Here is a 22,665-nt window from a genome sequence, read left to right as displayed (position 1 = left end):
AGATGATCTTTAGACTGCAGATGTGCAGGTTTTTTAGAAAAGGAAAACAAACTAAGCTATAGAGGAACTGAACTGGTAACTCTGGCACAATGCAAGCAATCTGCTTAGCATAGCTTATGGATAATATTTTTTGCAGCTATTTTGGTTTTTGCTATAGAAACCTATCATATCTGCTGTTAGCACTGAATGTGATGAATTTTACTATGGGGCAGCTTTTACTGAAGCTTTGAAGGAGAATAGCCTCATCTCCTTTTAGTTTTCCAGTTCTTTCTTTCCATCACCAGTTTGTGGAAACTTCTTCCTTTCTCTCATGGTTGGACATTCTGGACTGACTTCATTTTTGTGTGTATGTGTATAAGAGGGATTACCCTGTGCTAAAACAAAAGAAAAACTTGTGTCATGTCCCCGGCTCCCCCAGCTGATAACTCTGGAAGTGCTGAAAGCTGCCTCAGTCCTTTCTTCTTTGGTTCTGTAATCCGAAGGAGTATCCTCACATAGACACCAGTCCAGAAAACATTTGTCTGGACTCAAAAGCATACCACTACTCAACATGAAATAACTAAATAGGGAAATATTGGGAAACCAATCAGCCCTACTTTGCTTTTTTAAAAAAAAAAGCATATGCTAATTCTGGACAGATGCTGCTCAGCAAGTGAGAACCACCAGTCTATTAAAACCATGTTATGATGTTGGATAGCATACAGAAGTCTCGAGCTGTAGGAGGCCATTCATATATGAAAATTGCATCTTGATGACATGATGAGACAAGTCCCTGCTGGGTATGGCTAGGCAACGTGTTCTCTGCACAGACTTTGCTGTCTTTGGTATCTGGCCCAAAGACTTATGGGAACTATTAAAGAGGGAAATGGCAAGACAGCCTTCAAAATTAGAGTTGCTAATATCATATCACGTGGTCATTGCTGTTGTATAAAGATCAGCTCCGCAAATTAAAAATTCAGTCAAGTCAGACTGTTGCATTTCCATCCATGACACTAAGCTCTTGTATGACCAGCGTTGGAAGCTGTTGATTTTCAGCCTTTATGCTACTATCAAGAGGAAGCGTACAAACGCTTCTTCTAATAAAACTTAACTTTCTTCTATGATGTTTCACTGCCTTTTCATGGTAAGGGTTTCCCCTCATGAGATGTTTCAGAAGACCATGCTGAGCAAAATAGCTACCATTTTTCTTTCAGGTATAGTGATACCAGAAGATTCTTTCTAGTTTGAAGTAGTGCCCTCCCTGTCTGGCATTGGCTCTGCTTGTGAAGTTGGGATCTGTGACTAATTTTTCAAAAATGACTTTGGTAGCCCACTAAGAAGCTTCCAAGAAACTTCCACAAAGTAGCTTTTAAAGTGGGTCAGGCTGGGCCCTCATCATGAGGTACCCTTGGCAGAGGCTGCTGTGATGATGCACTAAATTAGTTCATTGTTTGAATTGCCTGGTACGCATGAGCTGTGTCAGGGGAAGCACATTCCTGTAGTGGCAGATTGCAGGGAGGACAGGATGAGGACTGTTTGAAGTTTTCAATGGCAAGCTGTTTGCACAAGAGATGTTCAGACCAGTAAATGCCTGGTGTTTCTCATTGCTTGGATATGGTGTGGGCCCGGAACAGAACAAATGCTCTGACCCATTCTGTGCCGAGGAGAAATGTGGAGAGTGTGTAAATCCATGTTTGTATTGTGAGCGTATTCCAGAGGGGTAGCAATCATGTTCCAGCATTCCCTGAAAGAAAGAGGAAGGTGGGATATCTTGTTTTATTGTAGTACTCAGGGATCCCTGAGGCTTCAGGGACCAAGTGTGATGGGTAGTGCCTAGATGTTAGATTTGCCCTGACATGCCTGGGGGCTTGAATACATCATCTAGTCAAGGCAAGCTAACAAGGTTCTCCCTCTCAGCTGAAGTATGTAGTCCGGTAAATATTCTTGGTGTGTCCTAAAAGAAATGAACCACAATTTAGTATAAACTCAGTGTTTTCTCCCACTCAGCATTCCTGTAGGTGAGCCAGATTAGAATTGGAATTCAGGGTTAAAATTAGAAATATGCACAGCTTTTTGTGCAAGTAAAGTAAAATCCTTAACTCTTCAACATTTCCCTTTTATAATTTTAGAAAGGCTGATAGAGGGGAGAGGTAGGGAAGGAGGGCTTTAACAGTACACTTTACATTGTGATTGGCACATTCCAGCATTAATGACACAGACTTTTCAGAAGTGTCACTGAGACTACTTCCTAAGAAAATCATGAACAAATGTTGCAAAAGAACCCAACTTTTGACTTGTAAGAACTATTGTATTATTCAACACAATACAAAACAAATGTGTAAGTTCTATTGCAGGAGCATCCTGCTTTCTGTTGTTCATATTCTTCATGTAATTTCAATTTCATTTATGTTTTTCAAAGGCAAACCTGAGTGTGTTGTTCACTAAAGTCAATTAGTGGTTGTTTTTTGCTGAAACACAAATGTATTTTCTATGAGTCATTAATAAAATCAGCACCAATGGTGATTGCTACAGAAAGTAACTGAAAGGACAAACAAACGGTTGAACGGTTTTCAGTTTAGCAGGTTCAGTTTGGTGCATTACTGGACAAAACCCTTGATAAACTCTTGTTGGTTTGGCTTGAGGAAACTTTGTGCCGGCTGTTTCCCACTTTAGCTTTTTTGCTGAAATGCCCCTAAACAAAAATAAGTCGTCCTGCCCTCATCTGTTGATGTGACGACTCAAATTAACACATGGTTTTTGACTAACCTGAAAGAACTTGCCAGGTGCTGGAGGTTTTCTATTTGCATCTGGGTTCACAAATTTAAGTTTAGGGGTTTAGGTTTAAAAAAAATTTCTTGGAAGTAATTGATGGTGTCTTTACATAAATTTAAATAGAGGCTTAATGCCAAAAATACAATCCTGCTCTCTTTAAATATTTTTTTTTTTTACAACCCCTTCCCCCCACCTCCTGCCATTGGAGAACAGAAATTTTGTAATTTGAGGTTCTTTCCCCCTCTCCTTGCTTCTTAACATCTGAAGTTCTAGATCCAGGTTTCCAGTGCTAACTAGAACCTCAGAAATGTTTTATATACAGTAGTGGTAGGGGCAACGTTCTTCAGAACTTTTGGCAAACCCACTAAACATGAAATAATAAGTAGCATTTTTATCGCTTCCTCTTATTCTCATGCATACTGTTTTGCTAGAATACTCGGTTTTACATAAAAATCGCTGGACAGTTTTCTTTCATGGATAAACTGCATGTTAGAGTATAATCAAACTGAACATCATTCTTAATGACTTCAGAACATCTTTGATCATCACAAAGGAGCAAACATCCATATAGGTGCTGCATCTCACAGTGCTACTGTTCTTTGCACCTTATCCTGTTCGGAGTCAAAATTATTCTTGGTATTGTGCAATTAAATTTGTGTGTGCTCTTTAGAGATCCTATTCTCAGTCACTGACCCATTATCTGACATGTAGCGCTTGTAGATGTGTCATTTTGCTACTGCAAAATTCTACATGTTGTACTGAAAAAACCCAAGTGCCAGTTTTTACAAGTTTAGTTAAAAAGAGGCTGGAGTCTTTTTAAATAGATTATAAGTAAGTAGAATAGAAACAGTGTGTTCCTTAAACTGGACTGTTACATTTCCTGAGCCTCCATGAAATACTACATTTAATAACAAAGATATAATTACCTTTTTTAGAAGCTAGTGATATTAGGAAGGTGGTGTTCTATAGTCATACTGACTTTTCCAAATGTGAGATAACTGTTCAGTTTCCAATCTTATTATATTGACCTCTACAATAATGAGAAACTTGAAAATGACTGCAATTCCATGAATACCTTAACTGTAGCGTAAAACCTCTGCATGTATATGTGTGCACCTAAACCTCTCTTATTCACTGCAGCAGAACTTAGTTCTAGAATCTGTGATGAAATTCTGCAAGTGTTGTCGTTGTTTCTCAAATAACAGTGAATTTTAGAAATTTTACTTAACTCTCGCTTGTTTCAACTTTGACAATCTTGAAATCGGAATACTTGCTCTAGTTTTGTTAGCTCTCACTGTATCGGTTTAACTGTAGCATTTAGTTTCAGGGCCTAAGAGAGACAGAAGTCTAGTTTTGGTGGTTACTCTGCTGAAACAGAAAACAGAAAAGTAAATTATATTATATTTTATTTCACTGTTTGGGTTTGTTTAGGTAATCTTAACAGGTTAAAGACATCGAGAGAAACGGGACTGCTGCTTTTATTTGAGGGCATCAGTTAGGATCATCATGTGAATAATAAGGAAACAGTTGAGAGGTGTGTGTGTTGGAGGGTAGAAGTGCTTGGTGGTAAAGGTGATTGATGGAGAAAGGAAAGTGAGCAATGACTTAAAAGTAACAAGTGGAAAGTAGTAGTGAATCGAGATGAGCAGAAGAAAAATGTGTTCAGCATCTCACTGACCTAGAAGCTTGGGGTTGAACATATTCCATATGTATGGAATGGTTTATTACCTAAGAACATACATAACTGCTGTTTAATTACAAAGGTTAGATTTATTTATTTTAAATGGATAATCTGGGAAAAAGCTTGTTTGGATGGATAAGACATGACTGACACAGCTGTCAGCTGAAGAAATGTTTGAATAACAATACATTAGCAGCAGTATTCAATAAATAAAGTGGATGTATTACTTCATGCAGGATCTACAAGAATATTTCTCTTTTCATCAGTTTTTATAACGGCAAGCTTTTCTCTTTGCTTTGAAGAAATGCCATGTTTTGGGATGAGTTAGCTATTCTGTGGCACCTAATTTAGTGTGTTTAGGAGAAGTCGTACAATACCTGGTTTGAGTTGTTCTGTCCTTCCTCCACTGAATAATTTTTAGAGAACTGTCATTCCTAGGGAACAAAACAGTTAATTTAAAAATAAATTAATAAATAAAGACTTCCATATGCTTGACATCATATTTGTATGTTGTCTTCCCATCTTTATTAATATGCAGTTTTGGGGTTCAACTTTTGGCTATTGCATTTGCAACCAGATTCAAGTTTAGTTAATGAAACTGCAGACTAGGTACTGATTTGGAGCTTGTTGAAATTTTCACTAGGAGCTGGTCTGCTTGACTCTTCAACAATCTTTTGATTTAGCTCACTCTGTTTTAGTCACTGTTTCAGTGATTGTTGCCTTCTTACATCTTATGCTTTGCAGTTTCAGAATGGCAAACAAACTGCTAGGTAATAAAACAGTGATGTCTCTTGCATGCTAGTACACCATCTAAAATGTAGGTATTTACTTGTTCAGTTGGCATAAACTGTTCTGCTTTGAAAGGTCCCTTTGGGACAGTTCTTAGATGTTATCTGCAGGTTATGTACACAGGAAGGACAGCAGTGTCTTGGGGCACAAATATACAAATAATATTACGGGATTTTTTTAAAAAACAGTCACAGACAGCAGTGTTCAGTAAGTATCTTCCTATTACCAGTATGTTTAAAAAAAGAAAGTCTATCCAGCATATGTGAGGAAAAGCTAATTTCAGCAATCAACATATGAATATCTACACAGAAAAATGCCTTGAAGTCTCATTTGTGAATACCTGCCCCATACAGTCTCATGGTGGTGTTGTATTTTGGGTGTCCACTTACAATGAATGATGTTTGATCCTATTTATTTGCATTGTTATTTCAACGAAGAGAAGCAAAACTTGATAGTAGGGTGGGATCCTCCGGAGTTACTGACTCTGGCCAAACTGCATTTGGGTTGAAGGCACTGAGAGTTTCACTGTTGATTTTTGTGGGAGTCAGGTCACTGCACAGTACTTCTGAAATCCCACTTCTAACTATTTCTGAGTTGAGTGTGTGATTATTTCCTCACAGGGAGGAGTCCATCACCACAGCCTTCCAAAAACACCATACGAGCGACACGCATCGGTTGAAATACCACATTCCAGTAACTTTAACCATCTCCCATCTGAAAATCTGTATTGATAAGGCTAATAGGCTGATGGTGACCATTTGCAAGTACAGTAGAGAGAAGAGTGCTATGGGCTTCACTGGAAGTTGTAAGTGCTGAAGGCCTCCGGGATCAGGCTCTGGATGAGCCATTCAGTACCATGTGCGGTCTCTCATAAGCTAGTTTCATGCTTGCTTGCGGTAGTGGGAACTAGCCAGCCATGACAAAAAAAGAACGTTTTGGGTCTTAATCTTGTGCTGGTGCTACTTCTGCTTTTAAAGTGAACATGATCTGAAAGCCCCTCTGCACTCAGCCTGTGCCGTAGCTTCTGAAATCTGTGGCACAGCTTGCGTCAGTGGATGCTGGAGGAGCAAACCTTCTGGCATGTAGTGCGCTCCAGAGTTAACCCACTTCCTGCCTTTGCTTTTCTTCCATTTTTTTCTCCTTGGTGGTGCAGAGCTAGTGGCATGGAGTTGTCTAGAGGTGTGGGGGAAAGAATAGTGTGTAAATTTACTTTCAGGTCACAGGCCCTTGTTCTACTGGAGTGACTCAATTGAAGTGATACTCGTGTCTGAGATAAATCTCTCAGATGCGTCATACGAGATGCTTATTATCGTAATTAATCTGTCACAATATAATTATCATCCTTGGCTCAGCAGCCTATCAGTTACTGCTCCATCATCTTTCTAAATGATCGTATCCGTGCAAGCCATTGTGGATCAGCTTATGGCTGTGGAGCCACCCTGGTCTCCCACTGCAGACATTCCTTCTCCTGACAGAAGGCAGGAGGGACTGTTACTTGCGGAAGCTGCTGCCTCCGGCAGCAAGCTGCTTTGGTTTGCAAACTGCCTTCGTTCTCTCTCCCCTCAGCCACGTTTTGCCATGCAGCTCTCACGCAAAATGCCACGTGCTGTCACTGGCTCGCTGTTGGCCTGACAGTGCCTTCTCCCTCGTCAGGCACTGCCACGTCTCTGTCTCCACGCTTAGGAGCCTTCTCCACTCTGGCTCTGCCTTCCCCAAACCAGAAGGCCATAGACAGCAGGAACTCTGCTGTGGTTGTGGCACGCTGAGGGTGGCCTGTCAGAGCAATGAAGTCTGGGAAAGCACGGAGGGGACAGCAGGCTCTCAAATCTGTGTGGCTGTGAAGATACTGGCTGAAGGGATTCTTGTGGGTTGAGAAAATGGCTGGTGCCATGTGTAAGTGGTGGTGAAGAGATGGGGATGAGGTATCACCACATCCTTTCTGACATAGTGGTGAAGTTCATGCATCTTGCAGAGGATTAGCATGATGGTGTATCATAGTGCCAGAGGTCAGGACCTCTTATAAAAGGCATTGCTCTTTGGTGTAAGATGGCAAGTAAAGTAATAAACTAGGTGTAGGGGGAATCAAAGAGGGGTTCCTGAGCCAGCAAAGGAGGTGGTGGTGAAGATGCTGTCTCAGGTAGCCACCAGAGTTGAGCAATGAAAATTCCCCAAAATTCCCCTGCCCTCCCCCCCGCAGCTGGCAATTGAAGTGCCTGGTAGGTGCATGTTGTGTTCTATCTTGTTGGCAAAGGAACTCTTATAGATAATGTGTGACTTCCCGTGTGCTGTTGAATGTGCAGGATTATTACAGGGGTCTGCATTGTTACAGAAACACAAATTGAGGTGCATTTTATGGTGTACCTTTTGCTGTGAATCCTTGTCTTTACAAGTACATCTAACAAATTGATAACTCTGCATCTGAGATAAGTCGAAAAGACTTCCAGTGAATGATTTAGTTTTTGTCTGTCTGAGCTGTAATCTATATTCTTGGAAGTCCTGTTTGAGAAGTTAGCTAAATATGCTTTCAGAAGTTGTCATTTTCTTCACAGTCATAGGAGCAAAATAAGCTTTGAAAATAAAATGACAGTTAAAATGAGCGTTGACAATGCAAAACAGCAGTGTATGATTATAGTGGTGTTTTAAATATACCCAGTAACATTTTTAATGCATCAGAAATGGTTATCTAACTTCCCTAATTGATCTTGTAACTTACTATGATAGCTGACTAAGAATGTGAGGCTAACTTTGTGGAAGAAGACTGAGTTTTACAGTTGTCCTTGAAGTTTACAAAAAGTAAAACCCAAACCCTGTGTCACAAACGTGTTTCTTCTCTGAAATGCATTTTGTTTGGTTTATCAACCAGGTAAATAAAAACGATTGCGGGATCCAAAGAAATTGCTTATCATAATTTTAGGTTGTGGCATCTGTTCAGAGAAAGGGAAGGGCAGGAGAAGATGCAATTTACTAGAAGTGTAAGAAGAATGAGATTTTGAGAGAGGTTTACACCTTTTTAGTAAAGATGCTTCTGTTTTAAAAAAGCTTGCTATTGGACCTGGGGATAAGCATGACTAAGCTTATTGTGCTGGTGTCTTAGCAACAAAGCAGATGTGAAAACTGTTTTAAAACCTTCCTGCATGGAGATGATCTCTGTCTGAATAATGGTGTGCCTTCCTCAAAGTCAATAAAACTGTACCAATCTAGAGCAGGACTTGCATGGTGGTAGATAAATGTATTTAACTTGGATATTTTCTTCTCATTCCTCTTTGCTTCTTTACACAGGGAGTGAAGTATCTGTGCATTCCTGCTGCTGACTCACCCTCGCAGAACTTGTAAGTTTTCTTTAAAAATAAATCGCAAAACCCCAGAAATCCCTCAGTACCGTGATGCCTGTTTTGCAATGAACTGAAAGATGTGATTCTGATCTCTCACAAGTATTATACAAATGTGGTTTTTAATCCGTTAAGAAAACACAGTAATGCTTTATTCCAGCCACTTTGATTCAGACCTTTGTTTTTGTGTCTAAGGGTTTGTTGGGAGGGGTCAGTACGTAAGCACACTTCTTCACTTGTGGCCTTAAACTTCAGGAATTCTTTAGTGAGTCGGCTCCTAATTTAGTCCCAGTTGATTATAGCCATTGTTTTTGTAAGTCTTTTTACTTGGCTGTTCTTTTTTTTGTTGTTGTTAGCACTATCTCCAGCCATTAACAAGAAGAAAATATATGAAAGAGGTATGAAGCCTGGTGCTTTAAGGGTCAAAATAAATTCCTGAGAGTGGGCCTTCAAGACAAAGTTCCAGTGTGCAAACTGCCCCTGCCACTGTCTGCTCTGGACTTCTTGAACCTGCCTTAGAAGGCCCTGCTGCTCTTAGTAGTAGACTGGCACAGTGGGGAGTTTCTGCCCTGTAGTGACTCTTGCCTTGGGGATATATGCACTGAAACTAGAGTGTCCCAGCCTCGCTCTTTCTCATCTCCGCTAACGTTCATGAAACACTAATTGACTTGCCCTTGGTTTTAGTGTTTTGAACCATTGAGCATAGCAAGTCTTGATTCCAAAGAGAAATCAAAACAGGTTTTGTAAGGGAACTTGGATGGTGACCAACTCTTTCTTCTAGAGCTCACTGTTTATGTTGGGGAGAGGTGAGGGGGGTTTCAGCCACATCCTGCTACCAAGTTTTGTAGAGAAACAAGTAGTTGAAAGAGGCCTGGCAGGTACGGAAGGAAATGCAGCACTGCTTTTCTCTCACATCACAGCAATATTCCGGCTCATGCTTTCGGGGGATATTTTTAGAATATGTGTTTCTTGTACCCTAGAAAGATTCCCACGTGGCATTTGATGTGTGGTGATTTGTCTTTTCATTCTGCATTTCTTTTGTGATTTTTAGGGGAAGGGGAAAAAAACCTCAAGAAAGTCCACCACACACACAACTGCCCCCCAAAACACCTAAATTTCAAGACAGGTCTGTAATGAGAAAGGAGACAGCTAACTGCCTTTGTCATGGACAACTTTTGTGGCCTTAATGCTTAAATAAAAATAAATTTTTTAAAAAAATCCATTTTGAGAAAGAAAATAGGAGATTAGAGGGAAACATTCACATGTCATATTAATTGTTGGTATGCTGAGATCTGTGTAGTATTTCTGAAAATGTTTTGCAAATCTGCTTCCTTTGTTAATAGAGATCTGGATCAGTTGGGAATGGAAATAGAAAGGACAGCATTTGTGATGAATGTTAATCAATGTAAAATTCAGCCCCTCCCTCACTGTTAAATATCAAGGAGTTATATTGAAAAACCACCTCCAGCACTTGAACTGTCTGGTGCGGTACCAAAGCTCTCAGAGCTTCAGTAAGAAGATACAGTATTTGCATGAGTATTGTTTCTGTTATGCTGCAGGCATCTAAAATACTTGCTTTGGTATCAGGTGGTTGCAAGCAAACGTCATTACTTCTAATACTGATACACTTTATCACTTAAAATAAAACTTGATGAGTAACTGATTTGTCTTTTTTGCTTTACACAGTCCAGATCTTCAAGTAAAATCAAATCATGATGCTCGCAAATAGCAATGTTGCTTGCTTTACACATACAATCTTCTGAAAGTGAGAAGCAGCTGTCTTTGTTCAGTGTGTGAGGATTTGACACAAGCTTATCTAGGAGCAGTTAACCAAACTGCCTGTGTCTTCTGCAGAGGGAGGGATAGCTGGGGAACAGGAAAGGGAATTGGTCCCTCTGCAATATCTTTGTGTATCTACCCTCTCCTTTCAAAAGAGGGATTCTGATGGTGTGTGGGGACAGGGGGAAAGCAGCTTCCTGTATTGTAGGTCCTTGTGTTTTGGCAGATTGATAAGGTCCAACTGAATTTTGGGACTGTGAGCTCTTAATTCACTTCAGCTCAGTTTTTGTGAGGGAAAGTTCTGGTTTCTTATGTGTGTAATGCACACTTACTCCTGGTAAGCTTGTTTAGCAGAGGTCGCTTCCTCAGAGGAATGAATTGCCAGGGAAATACAGCAGGGATTCCCCTGTTAACATGTGTGTGTTCGCTGAAGTGCTCAAAAGCTTGCCTCCACTTCCATGTTCTGCACCTACCAAGCATAGGAATTGAGCAGTTGCTCTTGAGACTCAAGGTGTTACCTTGGTGTTAAATGGACTGTGAGAATTTTACATTGGGCTATTGACTTCTCCAGAAATGTCATCTCCTATAGAACCTGTTACTAAAAAAGTGAATTCTATAGAAATCAAATCTTCCCTTCCTGTCCCATTTCAGCTAATTGTCTTAGGCTACTTGTTTCTAAGGAACTAACCTCCAACAGTTAGGTTGTTAGTGGTGATAATACAGAAGCCAGATAACCTATTAAGAAAATAAATTTAGGTGGACCTTTGTTGAGCTTACATTGCCAAAAGGAAGAAACATCAAGATGTTTCTTCCTATCTGATTTGGATGCTTTCTTTTTAACCTTTATAATATTTGTAGAAGTCTGACTAGCAACAAACGAATATGTAGATCTGGTATCGTAAATCTGCCCTCAGACTAGTTTTGGATTATCCAGTTTGCTAATGCGTAAGTTTAGAGAACATTTACAAAGTGCTGGTAGGGGCACTGTACTGGTTCTTCCTGTGGTGTTTTCCCAGTGTGAAGATGATGCAGTTGAGGACCCAGCTTTAAGCTGGGAGATGTAAAAGCCAGATACCATGTAATAAATTGTCTTGAAGTAACTGTTTAGTCCAACAAATAGGCTGCAAATCAATGCATTTGTCAAGTGCTTTCCTGTTACTGATGATAATCAACTGTTCTGTGGTTAATGTAAGACTTGCCATTCTTCTTTGTGTCTGTGGCACTTGCCAGACAGCTAACTGGTCCTCAGTCTTAGGTTTCATGTAAATATGGTTTGTACCATAACTTTGAAAATTAGTTTAGACAACTGTGTTGTCTGGAGCCAGCAGAGACCCTGATACCATAGGGTTGCAGAGGAATACATTTCTCCTTTTCTCTGATTTGAGGTGAGGAGAGCCATGGTTCTATGGAGCAGTGCTAATTCTAAGCTTGACTGTTTGTCTTCTCATTTTCGTGAATGCCTGTAAACACTTACACTTGACAGTTTTTCAGCAGACCGAGTGTCAGCAATAAGGAAGGGCAAATAAAACTGAGTGAATGGAGTTTACTGCTAGCTATATTTAGTAATTTGCAAAGGTGTTATGCTCATTCGCAGATATTTTTCAAACCGAAGCATTGAAGTGTTTAACCAAAACTTGTGCTAGACCATTGAAGTGAATTCACTGGTGCTTGGAGCAGCGCTGTTAGCCAGATTTTCTAGAGAGAAAGAGAAAAGATGAGTGTATAATATTGGGCTGTTGTCAATCCAGCCCTAACCAAGTTTCATCTGACTGAATCCGTTAAATCTCAGATAAGTGTTTCTTATTGTGCAATAGCAATGCCTCTTGCACACACAGCCCAACATCTCATTTGTCTTCTGACTTCATTTATGTGAAGCTGCTCATGCTCCCCAGGCAGACCTGAGTGCCATGACTTGTTAGAACTCAGCCAGTGAAAATGTTTTGGAGTGGCAGTCTGAGTAGAAATGCATTTGTAAGGCTTCATCGCTCTTCTTCACTCATCTCACATACTTGATTGGTTTCTTGAGAAACATACGGTCCTGAGTTGACATGCTATCCTAAAGCTTGGGATTGCATTGTGCCTGGAGATTTTCCAAATAAGTCACTCAAGTTTTCTCCAGCTGTGTTCTCCATGTTGTACCTAGTGATGCAACAACTGCCTCGGAGAGGGAGTCCTGGGCTTTGGGATCCCTCTTTTTGAATATTTCAGCTTAGACATCATTGCCTTTGCAAGTTCCACAGGCTCTGTCACTCTGTTGCATCACTGTCCTCCTCCAGGCCTTGAGTGTTTATAGTATCAGCAGCTGCACTGTTGGGCAGGAAAGGAAGCTTCCTTTTATGTGGGTATTCCTGATTTTTGTGTGGCTGCTGGTGCTAGGCTGAGGTTTTTTTTTTTCTTTTAACCTTGTGGTATAATATTCACCCTGAGAGAGGAAACATCTTGAATACAGGACGTTGTGTTTCATGGGTGTTGAGCGCAGTGTGCTTTCAGGTTTGTCTTTGCCAATAAACCTGGTACTGACTGCCCCTTTCCTCTGTGCTGCATGCATTACTACTGCTTGTAAGCTTAAATTGCAAGAGCACTCAAAGGCCACAGTGAACTCCAGCTCTGTTGAACTAAGAGGCGCTGCTTGCACCTGTGATAAATTGCAGGCAGCCCCAAAGGCTTTGCGATCTGAAAGGCAGAAGCAGGGTGAGCAACTCAGGACTGGGATGCAAAGAGGTGATGCTGCTGATTTGCTGAGATGATGACAGCTGCCCAGTTACTTTCCTTCAGACTTGCCCCACTTAAAATGAAGAGGCATGTGTAAAGGATAATGAGAGCACAGACCTTATGGCTTGTCAATTGAGTCTTTATCTTCTCCATATTTTCTCCTCCCCTGCTTTAAAAAAGGTAGGCTGTAAGCAGGGGTTGGCTGACACCCTGAATAAGGGCAGGCAGAAGGGGTACTGCAGTCTGAGGGGAGGAGACTGGAAGGAGCTGAAGCCAGGGCTTGAATTGAGATTTTTTTTTTCATAGCAGGGACAAAAGGGAGAGTTTTCATATTGTAAAGAAGAAAGTCATAATGTTAGGTGTGTCATAATACGTGGTTTGAAGGAGGAAGTGAAGTCAAAGTTAAGTGTAAGTTTGGGTGTCAGGTAGTGGATCTCTCTTTGTGAGAGACAATGTACCTTGAGAACTGTTTGTGTAGCCCTGCTGAGTTTCGTCTGACATCTGAGCATATGCAAGGTCAAGGTACTAGTTTAAAGAGGAATAAACCAAACTGAAATACAGACTTAACAGTCATCAGAATAAAGTGTTTGTTAATGTTTATCACACTGTAGTGCCTAAGATACCAATTTCTTCTTCAGGTACAAGTGGAGAATAACTATGCCAGTGAGTTTTGCATTTTGTGGCAGACACTAACTTTTATCTTGTATACACCTGTATTCAGTACTAAATTCTAGAAACAGTGTTAAGTGAGCTTTCGGATACATTTCTCTCTTTCTAAGTAGTGATTTTACTAAATAGAGCACTTTCCTTATTCCCCTTCTGCTTCTGTTTTCAGGGCAAGGCATTTCAGAGAGAGCATCAAATTTATCCATGAGTGCCGGCTTACAGGTGAAGGCTGCCTAGTTCATTGGTATGTATACTACTTGCTAAAAAAATTTCTTCAAGGTTTCTCTACCTTGATTTGGATGGTCATCATTTTACTGATAAGTTAGTGTCCATCTCCATTTTATAGCAAAATCCTCTTGGGCTGAAATGCCCCCTTTATTTGAAGAGCCCCAAAAGATTTGCAAATGCTATTAAAGCCTCATGCTAGGACTTTCAACCCACTGGAGTGGGCAACTGTCTGGAGATAAAAGGAGCCCAAGAAATTCTTCTTAACAAACCTTTTTGTAGTATTGATTTGACTAGAGATGTATTGACTAGAGACATATTAATTTTTTTCCCATGACTTTAATCACTGTATTTCTAAAGATTATTTCCATAATCCTAATAATTTGATTAGTTTGTATAATGGTTATTTTGGTGATTTCAGAGTTGTTAAAAAAAAAATTTCCTCTAAGCAGAAATCGATTCCCCCCCCCTCTTTTTTTTTCTTTAACCTGCTGAAGCATTCAAATGTACGTTTGTTAATAGCGAGTCTCTAATTGGAGAGATGCTCCTGGGACTGTAGAGAATAGAAAAGGAAATCCCACCCTGGGTTTTTTCTTGCTCTCTGCTATTGGTTGTATGTCCAAGTGATATATCTGAGTCTATATCTGGAATCAGTCATCTCATGATTTGAACACTGGACTTACACACAGGCCCTGAGCATAAATCCTCAGTTTGCTGCTGACTCATGATAGGGCTGTGCACGAGTCATTTGGTCAGTCTTCATGTATGTAAAATAGGGATAATTAGTCTGAATCCTGATAAGAGTTTTAAAATACATATATTTAAATTTGTGAAACATTTCAAAAGCATAAAATGTTCATGAAATGCCAAGTGAAAGAGTCTGACGCAAATGTAACTCAAACACATTCTTTATACACGCAATAGTAATAGCTGGGAGTTTTTTGTCCAGTGCTGTTAAACCAGTAATAGTGAATGATTCTTACTTTATCCCAGCACTTCATGTGGGGCAACCGGAGTCCAGAGAGTTGAAGTTGCACGGTGCGTGGATACCAGAAATAGGAAAAGAACTCAAGCAACCAGACATCTGTACTTCAGCAGTTCAGTTAAAGTACATTTTGGCCCCATGAAATTGAAGCCTTTATTCATGGTGGAGAGGGAACAGTCTTATTTCACTGCTCTGATCTATAAAAGCAAAAGAAAGTGGATGACTTATTTCTAGCTTATTAAAAATCAAATCTAACTTTGAATGTGTGCGCTATCACCTGCTTTTGTGAGGACTTATACTTGTTTCTTCCTTTCTAGTCTCATATGAATTACCATTCAGAACCCACTTTCTTGATCTTGTCATACGTTTGTTCTGATATGTTTCAAAAAGCAGCACTAAAACCCTTTGACTCAAACATTGTAATATCTCATGGCAAGCAACACAGCAGTCTGCTGTGACATTGGGAACCGATGGTTTTAGCTGTGATAGATGAAGTACAGCACTACTTCAGTCTTATTGCGCTTCCTTTTTCATGCAGCCTTGCAGGTGTCTCCAGGAGCGTAACACTGGTGGTCGCCTACATCATGACCATCACAGAGTTTGGTTGGGAAGATGCACTGTCTGTTGTCCGTGCAGCGAGATCCTGTGCCAATCCTAACATGGGCTTCCAGAGGCAGCTACAGGACTTCGAAAAACATGATGTTGATCAGGTAAATGAACTACAAACAAATGGGCTGCAAAATGCGACGCAAGTCAGATCGTGGGTTACTTCTCATCATTTTGTGGCCTGGGTGGTTTATCTGACTCCATTTTTGCTTTGAGGGAGCAGCTTCTCGGCCAAGCCTGCTCCACTCTGGAGGTGCGGATAGAACTGAAGGTATCAGGGAATGCTGGATGGGAGAAGAGATGAAGCATAACATCTAAACACCTTCTGCCCAGCTGTGCTCTCAATCCAGTGATTGCTTCATGTGTGCTAAGGCACAATACAAGACTGACACCTTTAGAGGAGGTAAAAACTAAAGAGTGAGTTGCTTAGAACGCAGCAGAAAGACCAGCCTCTAAGTACCCCTTGCGTAAAAATAGTGGGTTTCCCCCCAGCACATTCATTTGGAATAGTAAGCAAAGATTTCTGATTATGATTTCTTTCCTGCTATCCAGGAGTTAAACCAGGTTCTCATTATGACTTACATGTCGTGTTCCCTCCACCTTCTGTGGCTGAGACTTAATACATTTTCTGATGTGTAGAACAGTCTCAAATCTGACCCTTTGAAGACTTTGTAGGACTAGGAGAATGGAGGGAACACTAAGACTGCAAAGTGGTTTTCATAAAACAAAAATTAGTTTCTTAACCCTAAAAAGAACCATCCCACACAGAATACCTTCTCCCCGTGGGTGATTGGTGACTTCCACTTATGTTAACAACCTGCTCTGGCCGTCCCCTCCATTTTCCATTGCTCAGCATGTTGCTGTTCTCTGGGCTCTTGTGCCTATTGTGCTTATTAAATCAACAACAACAGAGGCAAACCAAAATCGGAAAGCAAAATACACGGGGCAAAGGATGTTGGGTTTTTTATATTCCATCGCTGTCATTCTGCTGCAGAAAGCTCAGAGTTTAGAAATTACCATTTGTTTTGCATGATGCAGTTTGCAACTGTAAATATTTGCGTTTTTTTAATATTTAACTGAATGTTTCCTGGATCGTTTGGAACGGGTGTAAATGGTAGAGTAACCGATTTTTAAGAGACAAAAGTCAGGGGGGGACTTTCCAGACTTGTCTCCTTCCTCCCTTACAGTCATTTCTACTCTAATTGGTCTGGGCTAACAGTGATGACAATTAAGGCTATATGCAAATAGCCTGATAAAGACAGTAACGTCTCTCTTTTTTCATCCACCATGGACGGCACATTCTGCCTTTTTTTTCACTGAGGGGGAGGCAGTAGGTTGCAAAAAGAAATATCCACCTGTAGTCACGGGCTGGGCTGTAGTTTCCTACTGTCTCTTAACAGCAACCACATCCTTAGCAGGTGTCTGTTTACACACCTGATTTCAGTGGAATAATGCCATCTGCCAAGGGCGTGAACTTTTTTCTGATTTCAGCAGCATGGGTGTTTTGCTGTGCTGCTATAGGGTAGTATCCTGTGGGGTTTCTGGAATGGGGTCCTTTAGATCTTGGCCTTCCAGGAAGGGGTTTAGTCACTAAGGTCGCAACATGGTTTGTACGGATTCCAAACTTCATATGGTAGCCTGAGCCTTCAGATTTGACTTGGGACCTTACGAGCTTTTAGGAATGGGAGGGGACTAACTATGTTGAGATCTTGTCTCCCAACGTCCTAGTAAATGGTCTTATGGATAAAGCTGTCCATGAGCCCCAAGCCGGACCAAACTATGAAAGTTAAGGCTTGAAAAATGATCACAGGAATGTTATCTGCACTGGGACGGAACAGCTGGGGTCTGTGTCTGCTTGCTGCTTCTGCAGGGAAAAGCAACAAGATTGCCAGGAATGACTAAGTGGACTCACATTCTTCAAGTGGCAAAGAAATGACAGAGAAGGATGCGATAAAGGTCTATAAAGTTGAGTGGACTAGAGAAAGTGAAAAGGTGTGCTTTCCGCTCTTCCCTGTAATGTGAGGGGAGCTATCAATTGGCAGGTCCCAATCAAGCAAAGGGAGGGTTTTTTCATACAATATGTACTTATGGAGCTGTTGACATCCATGTATCTTGTGGTAAAAATTTGTGCATTCAGAAAGTGATCTCATGGCAGAAAAATTCATTTGTTGCTATCAAACACAAAGATACTGCCTCACCCCTGAAAATACCTGAGCTGAAAATGGCTGGAAGCTATGGAAATGAGCAGGGAACAGGTCCTAGCATTATTGCCATGCCACTACCTGGGTCTTTCTTCAGCATTTATATCTGGCTAATCTCATACTGGGATACAGAGCTGGGTTGATCTTCAGCTGGACGTAATACATTTGTTACCATGTACCAGATTCAGTTATTCATGTCGGTAACATACAGGGTCCTATTCTATAGCTTTTAAAGCTCCTGGTCTTTTCTTCCTAGAAGATAACCTTTCCTGATACCTGCAGTACAGTTTTTACTACTGATGTTTGTGGGCTCAGGATGAAAAACCCATATGAGTGGTTCACTTTCTGATCTTTAACCTTCTTGCGGCCTGTTGTGATGGGCAAGTCGGCTGATCATATTAGCTTACATCATTATTCATCTCATTGTATATGCAACAGGAGGAGGGTGCTTTTAAGACCAGGATGTCCTTGCCTGGTGGATGCTCCTTACCCTCCGTTACTCTAGTCAGCCAAGCTGTTATGCACGTGTGTCATTTTAGGGGACGCAAGGGATCTCAGGGATTTCAAATGTGTGTTCCTGTGCCTGCGTATTCTGTGCTGCTCTTGAAGGACAATGCAATATTTGGTGTGCTTTTCTTTAAACTACTTGTGTTCTTAAAGGCTCTCAATTTTGTAGGACAGGAGGGAGTATTACTTCTGCATCAGTATCATGTTATTGTTTCATCATATTGTATATGTATGTTCAATTTCTGCAGTTCAGGCAGTGGCTGAAAGAAGAATATGGGGAAAACTCTTCTCAGGATCTGCAAGAAGCCAAAAATCTTCTGAGCAAATATAAAGAGCAGGCAGAGCTGCAGCAGAATACTGGAGGAAGACAGTGGAATAACAACTTCTCATCTGTGCCATCTCTCTCATACAGCAACTATACAACAGAGACCTAAGTGTAGGAGGTTGATTTTTGTTTTTCTTTCTACCTTTGAAAAACATCTTGCCATAATTTCCATCCCATCTTCGAGACTCTCAGCAGTAATCATGCAAACAGTTGATTTGTGGAAAGCTTCTGGATGAAAATACTACATTGTGTGTGTGTATGAGTGCGTTTGACACAGTTTTATAATTTTGGCAGGATCAAGCTCTGTGTATGCCCAGAGACACGATTCAATTACTGTGGCCGAGCCAGTGTGTCAGCCAGCCACAGCTATTATCCCCTTATGCCCACATTGCCTGGCATTTGCTGTGAGGTCAGCTCAACTCCTTTCGTTGTAGGCTAGCAAAGGGCTCCGAGAGATGAAGTCTGGTGATTCAGGCTGTGGCAGTTTGACATCTCTGTGCTATTAATGTGACAAAGATGTTATTGCAGCTGAAGAAGGGAACTCAGGTCTGCATCTCTGCTGCTCCTGTTCACAGTTCATTGGCAAGTCATACCGTGGAGGTGGGCTTGAACTTGAATGCTAGGCTGTGAACTGGAGCAGGTGAGATATGGGCACATGTACCTTTCTACCAACAGTAGCATCTAGGAGAGAAGTGGGACAGACAGCTCTGAGTAATAACATCTTCAACTGCCACAGTTGTACTTGCTTCAGTGCATGTGAGACAGAGCTGTCGGTAGAACTGCCACAGACCAAAAGCACTGAGACTGTTACCACAGCTCAACTGATGTGCAGTGATTTAAGCCGTGGTCCCTTGATTGTGCATCTGGTCTCCCAACATAAGCTTCTTTGGAGAATCATTTATCAAGTCTCCAGCGCCGCTGAACTTCATTCCCCGTGGAACACGTGCCTCTTCAACACATGTCCCTGCGCACATGATAACGTGTCTACAAAGAGTGGGCTCGGTGTGAGTGCGAGCACCTGTTTCTTTGCTTGTGCTGTGGTTTGCTCTTTGACTTCAGCTACCTCAAAAATGCTGTTCTTGTCATTGTGGTTGTAAATGCAACCTTGAAAATTGCCTTGTGTAATCTTAATCTGACACTGAGTGAAGTAAGTGGAGGGGGGTGTGTGTGTGAGAGAGAGTGTGCGCATGTATATTTCACAATGTCTGTATTTGAAAAGTTTATTGTTTTCTTGCCCATGTTTCTCACTGGTTTAAAAATTGTTTGAATTTAACTTTCTGCCATTTTACAACCACTATATATTTTGCTGTGATCAGATTTGTAGGAATGCATTTGTAAAATACATTTTAAACTAGGTTAAAACTAGGGGCCATACTCTGCTCTCGATAACTGTGTGTGTTTCTGGAATGGAGCCATTGCCTGACTCAAGTGTATTCAAAGAGTGTAACTTCAAATGTGTCACCAGGGATGTTGGGCAGTGTATTGATGTCTGATAGTGTAATGGGGTGTGGCACTGATGCCAAGATCATGCTTTCTTGTCTTTGACTCAGAGGATAAAAGGCCTATTTTTCTTGAAGATCCAGAAAATAAAAAATACCTCCCAAACAGCCAGGATATTTCATAAAGAGAAACAAAACCAAACCCCTCATTTGTTTAAATGTGGTCTATATCAGAAAAAGCTGAGCACTGAGTGAGAGGCAGTCAACATACTAAATAGACTGTTGTCTCTCTCAACTTCTTCGGTATTCTGACCTCCCATTCCTTTACAAAATCCCTCTTCGTGCGATTTCCTGCTTGCTTTGATGGCAGTGAATTCTTTGGATGGGAGCAAGGCTTTTGGGGTCAAGTAACCTCTGGCTGTTAAATATCTGTTGTTAAATATCTTCAAAAAATATCCGTCATGGTTCGGGAGATAAAGGGAATGGGGTGGAACTGGCCTGACCATTTCATCTGAGTCCAAGCCTTCATCAGGGTTCTCATTGCACCAAGTGCTTTAGGTGTACTGAACACGAGAACAGGATAATCATGTCTGTGTTGCAGTAAGGGATGCTGTTGGATTTGGGAAAGGTGCTGGAATTTACTTTGTTTTCAAGCTTGTAGCTAAATGAACCACTACCTATTTGGGATATCTGGTAACTGCTCTGTGTTTGCCTGGTAACAGAAGTATTTGGCTTTCCTGAAAGATGTTGATCTGCATATAACTGGCTGTTTAGGAATTCCAGCACAGTAGTGGCCACATTGGCAGTTGCCTCTGAGAGTGGACGTGGTAATTGGAAAACACTTCCCTTGGTAATGGGGTCTGAACACGTGTTCAGGATGCTGGTCCGTTTGTTCAGCCCTCTACTCGCAGTAGGATACGTAGTGCAACTTCAGCCCGTCCTCAAAGGGCGGGTTTGTCAAAAGCATTCTGCCTACGCTCTTGCAGGTATCCAGTCAGTCCATCCTGTAGCTGACTGCCAACTATATGTAGGCCATAACATTCCTGGCACTCCCGTCCTTGCGGTAGTAACCATGTGAGTGCTGGTAAGTTGGCAATTACTTTTCTCTATTCTGACAAATACAAGGCAGAATGGGATACACCTGTTAATATTCATGTGTTCAAGATTATTTTGTACTGATGTTTTTTAATACTTTGGTTGTCCCCAAAGTGTCAGTCCCAGAAATTTATTTTTTTTTTTTTAAGAACTGAGCTTGGCTTTAGGGCCATATAGCTGCATCCATGTGCATTATGCTGCAACTGGAAAGCAGATACAGGGTAAAGCAGGAAGGCGGGGGGAGTGTCATATTGTTAGCAAGTGCAAGTGCTTCTCTCTTTTTTTTAAGGCAGAAGAGATATTTTCTGTAGCATCTTCATTGCTTAGTGGGCTGTGCATACTGCATACCACATTTAAGAGTGGTAAAAGAGCAGCAGCAAACTAAGAAGACTTGAATTTGGCTTGCCTATGTAGGAAGCAGAATGATAGCATTTACTCCTTTATTACCACAAGGTGCATAAGAGAGAGTAGTTACAGTTCTCACCTTTGGCTTTCTAGAAAGGGAGAGGAGCTAACACAGACTGAGAAAGTGACATGATTTGTCTTCCAACCAGCCTTCCAGTGGCAGTTCGTAGGACTTTCCATGTCCATCTGGAACATGACCAGACCCCAGTCCACCTCTCAGTAGCTGGGCTTTATAGTGTGGATGATGCATTCAGTTATTCTGTTTCTGTACTTCAAAACATTGTCCTCAGTTTGATGTTCACTGGAAATTGTATAAAGTTTATAACACCTTATTGGATATCCAGATTTGAAATGTATAATTGACTTTTTTTGGGGGGGGTAAACTTGATATCCATGTGTGATTATAAGCAAATCTTTAGTGTTATACAATGTAGGTAATGGGTCAATGCATTAGTATTTATTGCCCTGGTTTTTAACCTAGAAAGAGTTGCTTCCTTACGTTTTGTGGTTGAGTGGGAAGATATGGCAAATCATATCTCTGTTTTTTTTAAAAGGACAGTAATAACATTGGTTGCTATAATGGTCACTGCCTATAAAGAAGTCAGTGAAAAATTATAGTAATTACTTCAGCTAGCTTAAAAACTCTAAACCTGGTAAGCTTCTTGATTCTCTGTCTTCCTCTTCCTGGGTATCTTAGCGAAGCCTTGATTGCTTTTTCCAAATGTTTGTATTTAATACATTCTACAATTTTTTATAAATAAAAGTAAATGTTAACACCTGATCTGCTCGTGTATTTCTTGACATCAGTAATAGTGTCTGAAGGCTTCTACTCACTGTTTGTATCCCTCTAGGTACAGTAAGAGTAGAGGATGAACTCATTTCGGTATTTAGATTACTTGTTTCTCCTCCACACAGACTTCTTGAGACTTCTCTCCACCACGTTCTCCGGGTGAGTTCAAGAATCTGCAGCACAAGTGTCTCTTGTTAGTAGTGGCACAAGAGGATGTTGCACAATCTATTTATTGTTGCTGGCCCATCATTGCCACAGGGTATATGGTGAATCCACATTTTTTAATCTTTTGAAATACCTTTTCTATAGGACACTGGTTTAGGCTTAATTAGCTGTAAAACTTAGCTGGTTTACAGACTGCCAAGACTCGAGGCTCTCAG

General features: G+C 40.9%; 1 protein-coding gene across 4 annotated transcripts in view; it reads left to right on the top strand.

Annotated features, from left to right (window-relative positions):
* The window catches only part of DUSP22 (dual specificity phosphatase 22), a 43,569-nt gene extending 21,293 nt beyond the window's left edge, over positions 1-22,276 (top strand). For all 4 annotated transcript variants that reach the window (XM_075744944.1, XM_075744945.1, XM_075744947.1 and 1 more), the window contains 4 exons: positions 8,501-8,550; positions 13,877-13,951; positions 15,456-15,627; positions 18,480-22,276. In XM_075744944.1, the coding sequence (XP_075601059.1) occupies positions 8,501-8,550; positions 13,877-13,951; positions 15,456-15,627; positions 18,480-18,665 (483 nt within the window). In that variant the 3' untranslated portion in view covers positions 18,666-22,276. The remainder of the gene's footprint in view (positions 1-8,500; positions 8,551-13,876; positions 13,952-15,455; positions 15,628-18,479) is intronic.
* Positions 22,277-22,665: the final 389 nt, after the last annotated feature.

The sequence above is a fragment of the Balearica regulorum genome, chromosome 2, assembly GCF_011004875.1.
Source record: "Balearica regulorum gibbericeps isolate bBalReg1 chromosome 2, bBalReg1.pri, whole genome shotgun sequence".
Taxonomy (NCBI): domain Eukaryota; kingdom Metazoa; phylum Chordata; class Aves; order Gruiformes; family Gruidae; genus Balearica; species Balearica regulorum.
Note: the sequence above shows the minus strand (reverse complement) of the source record. Positions and strands in the feature narration are given on the sequence as shown.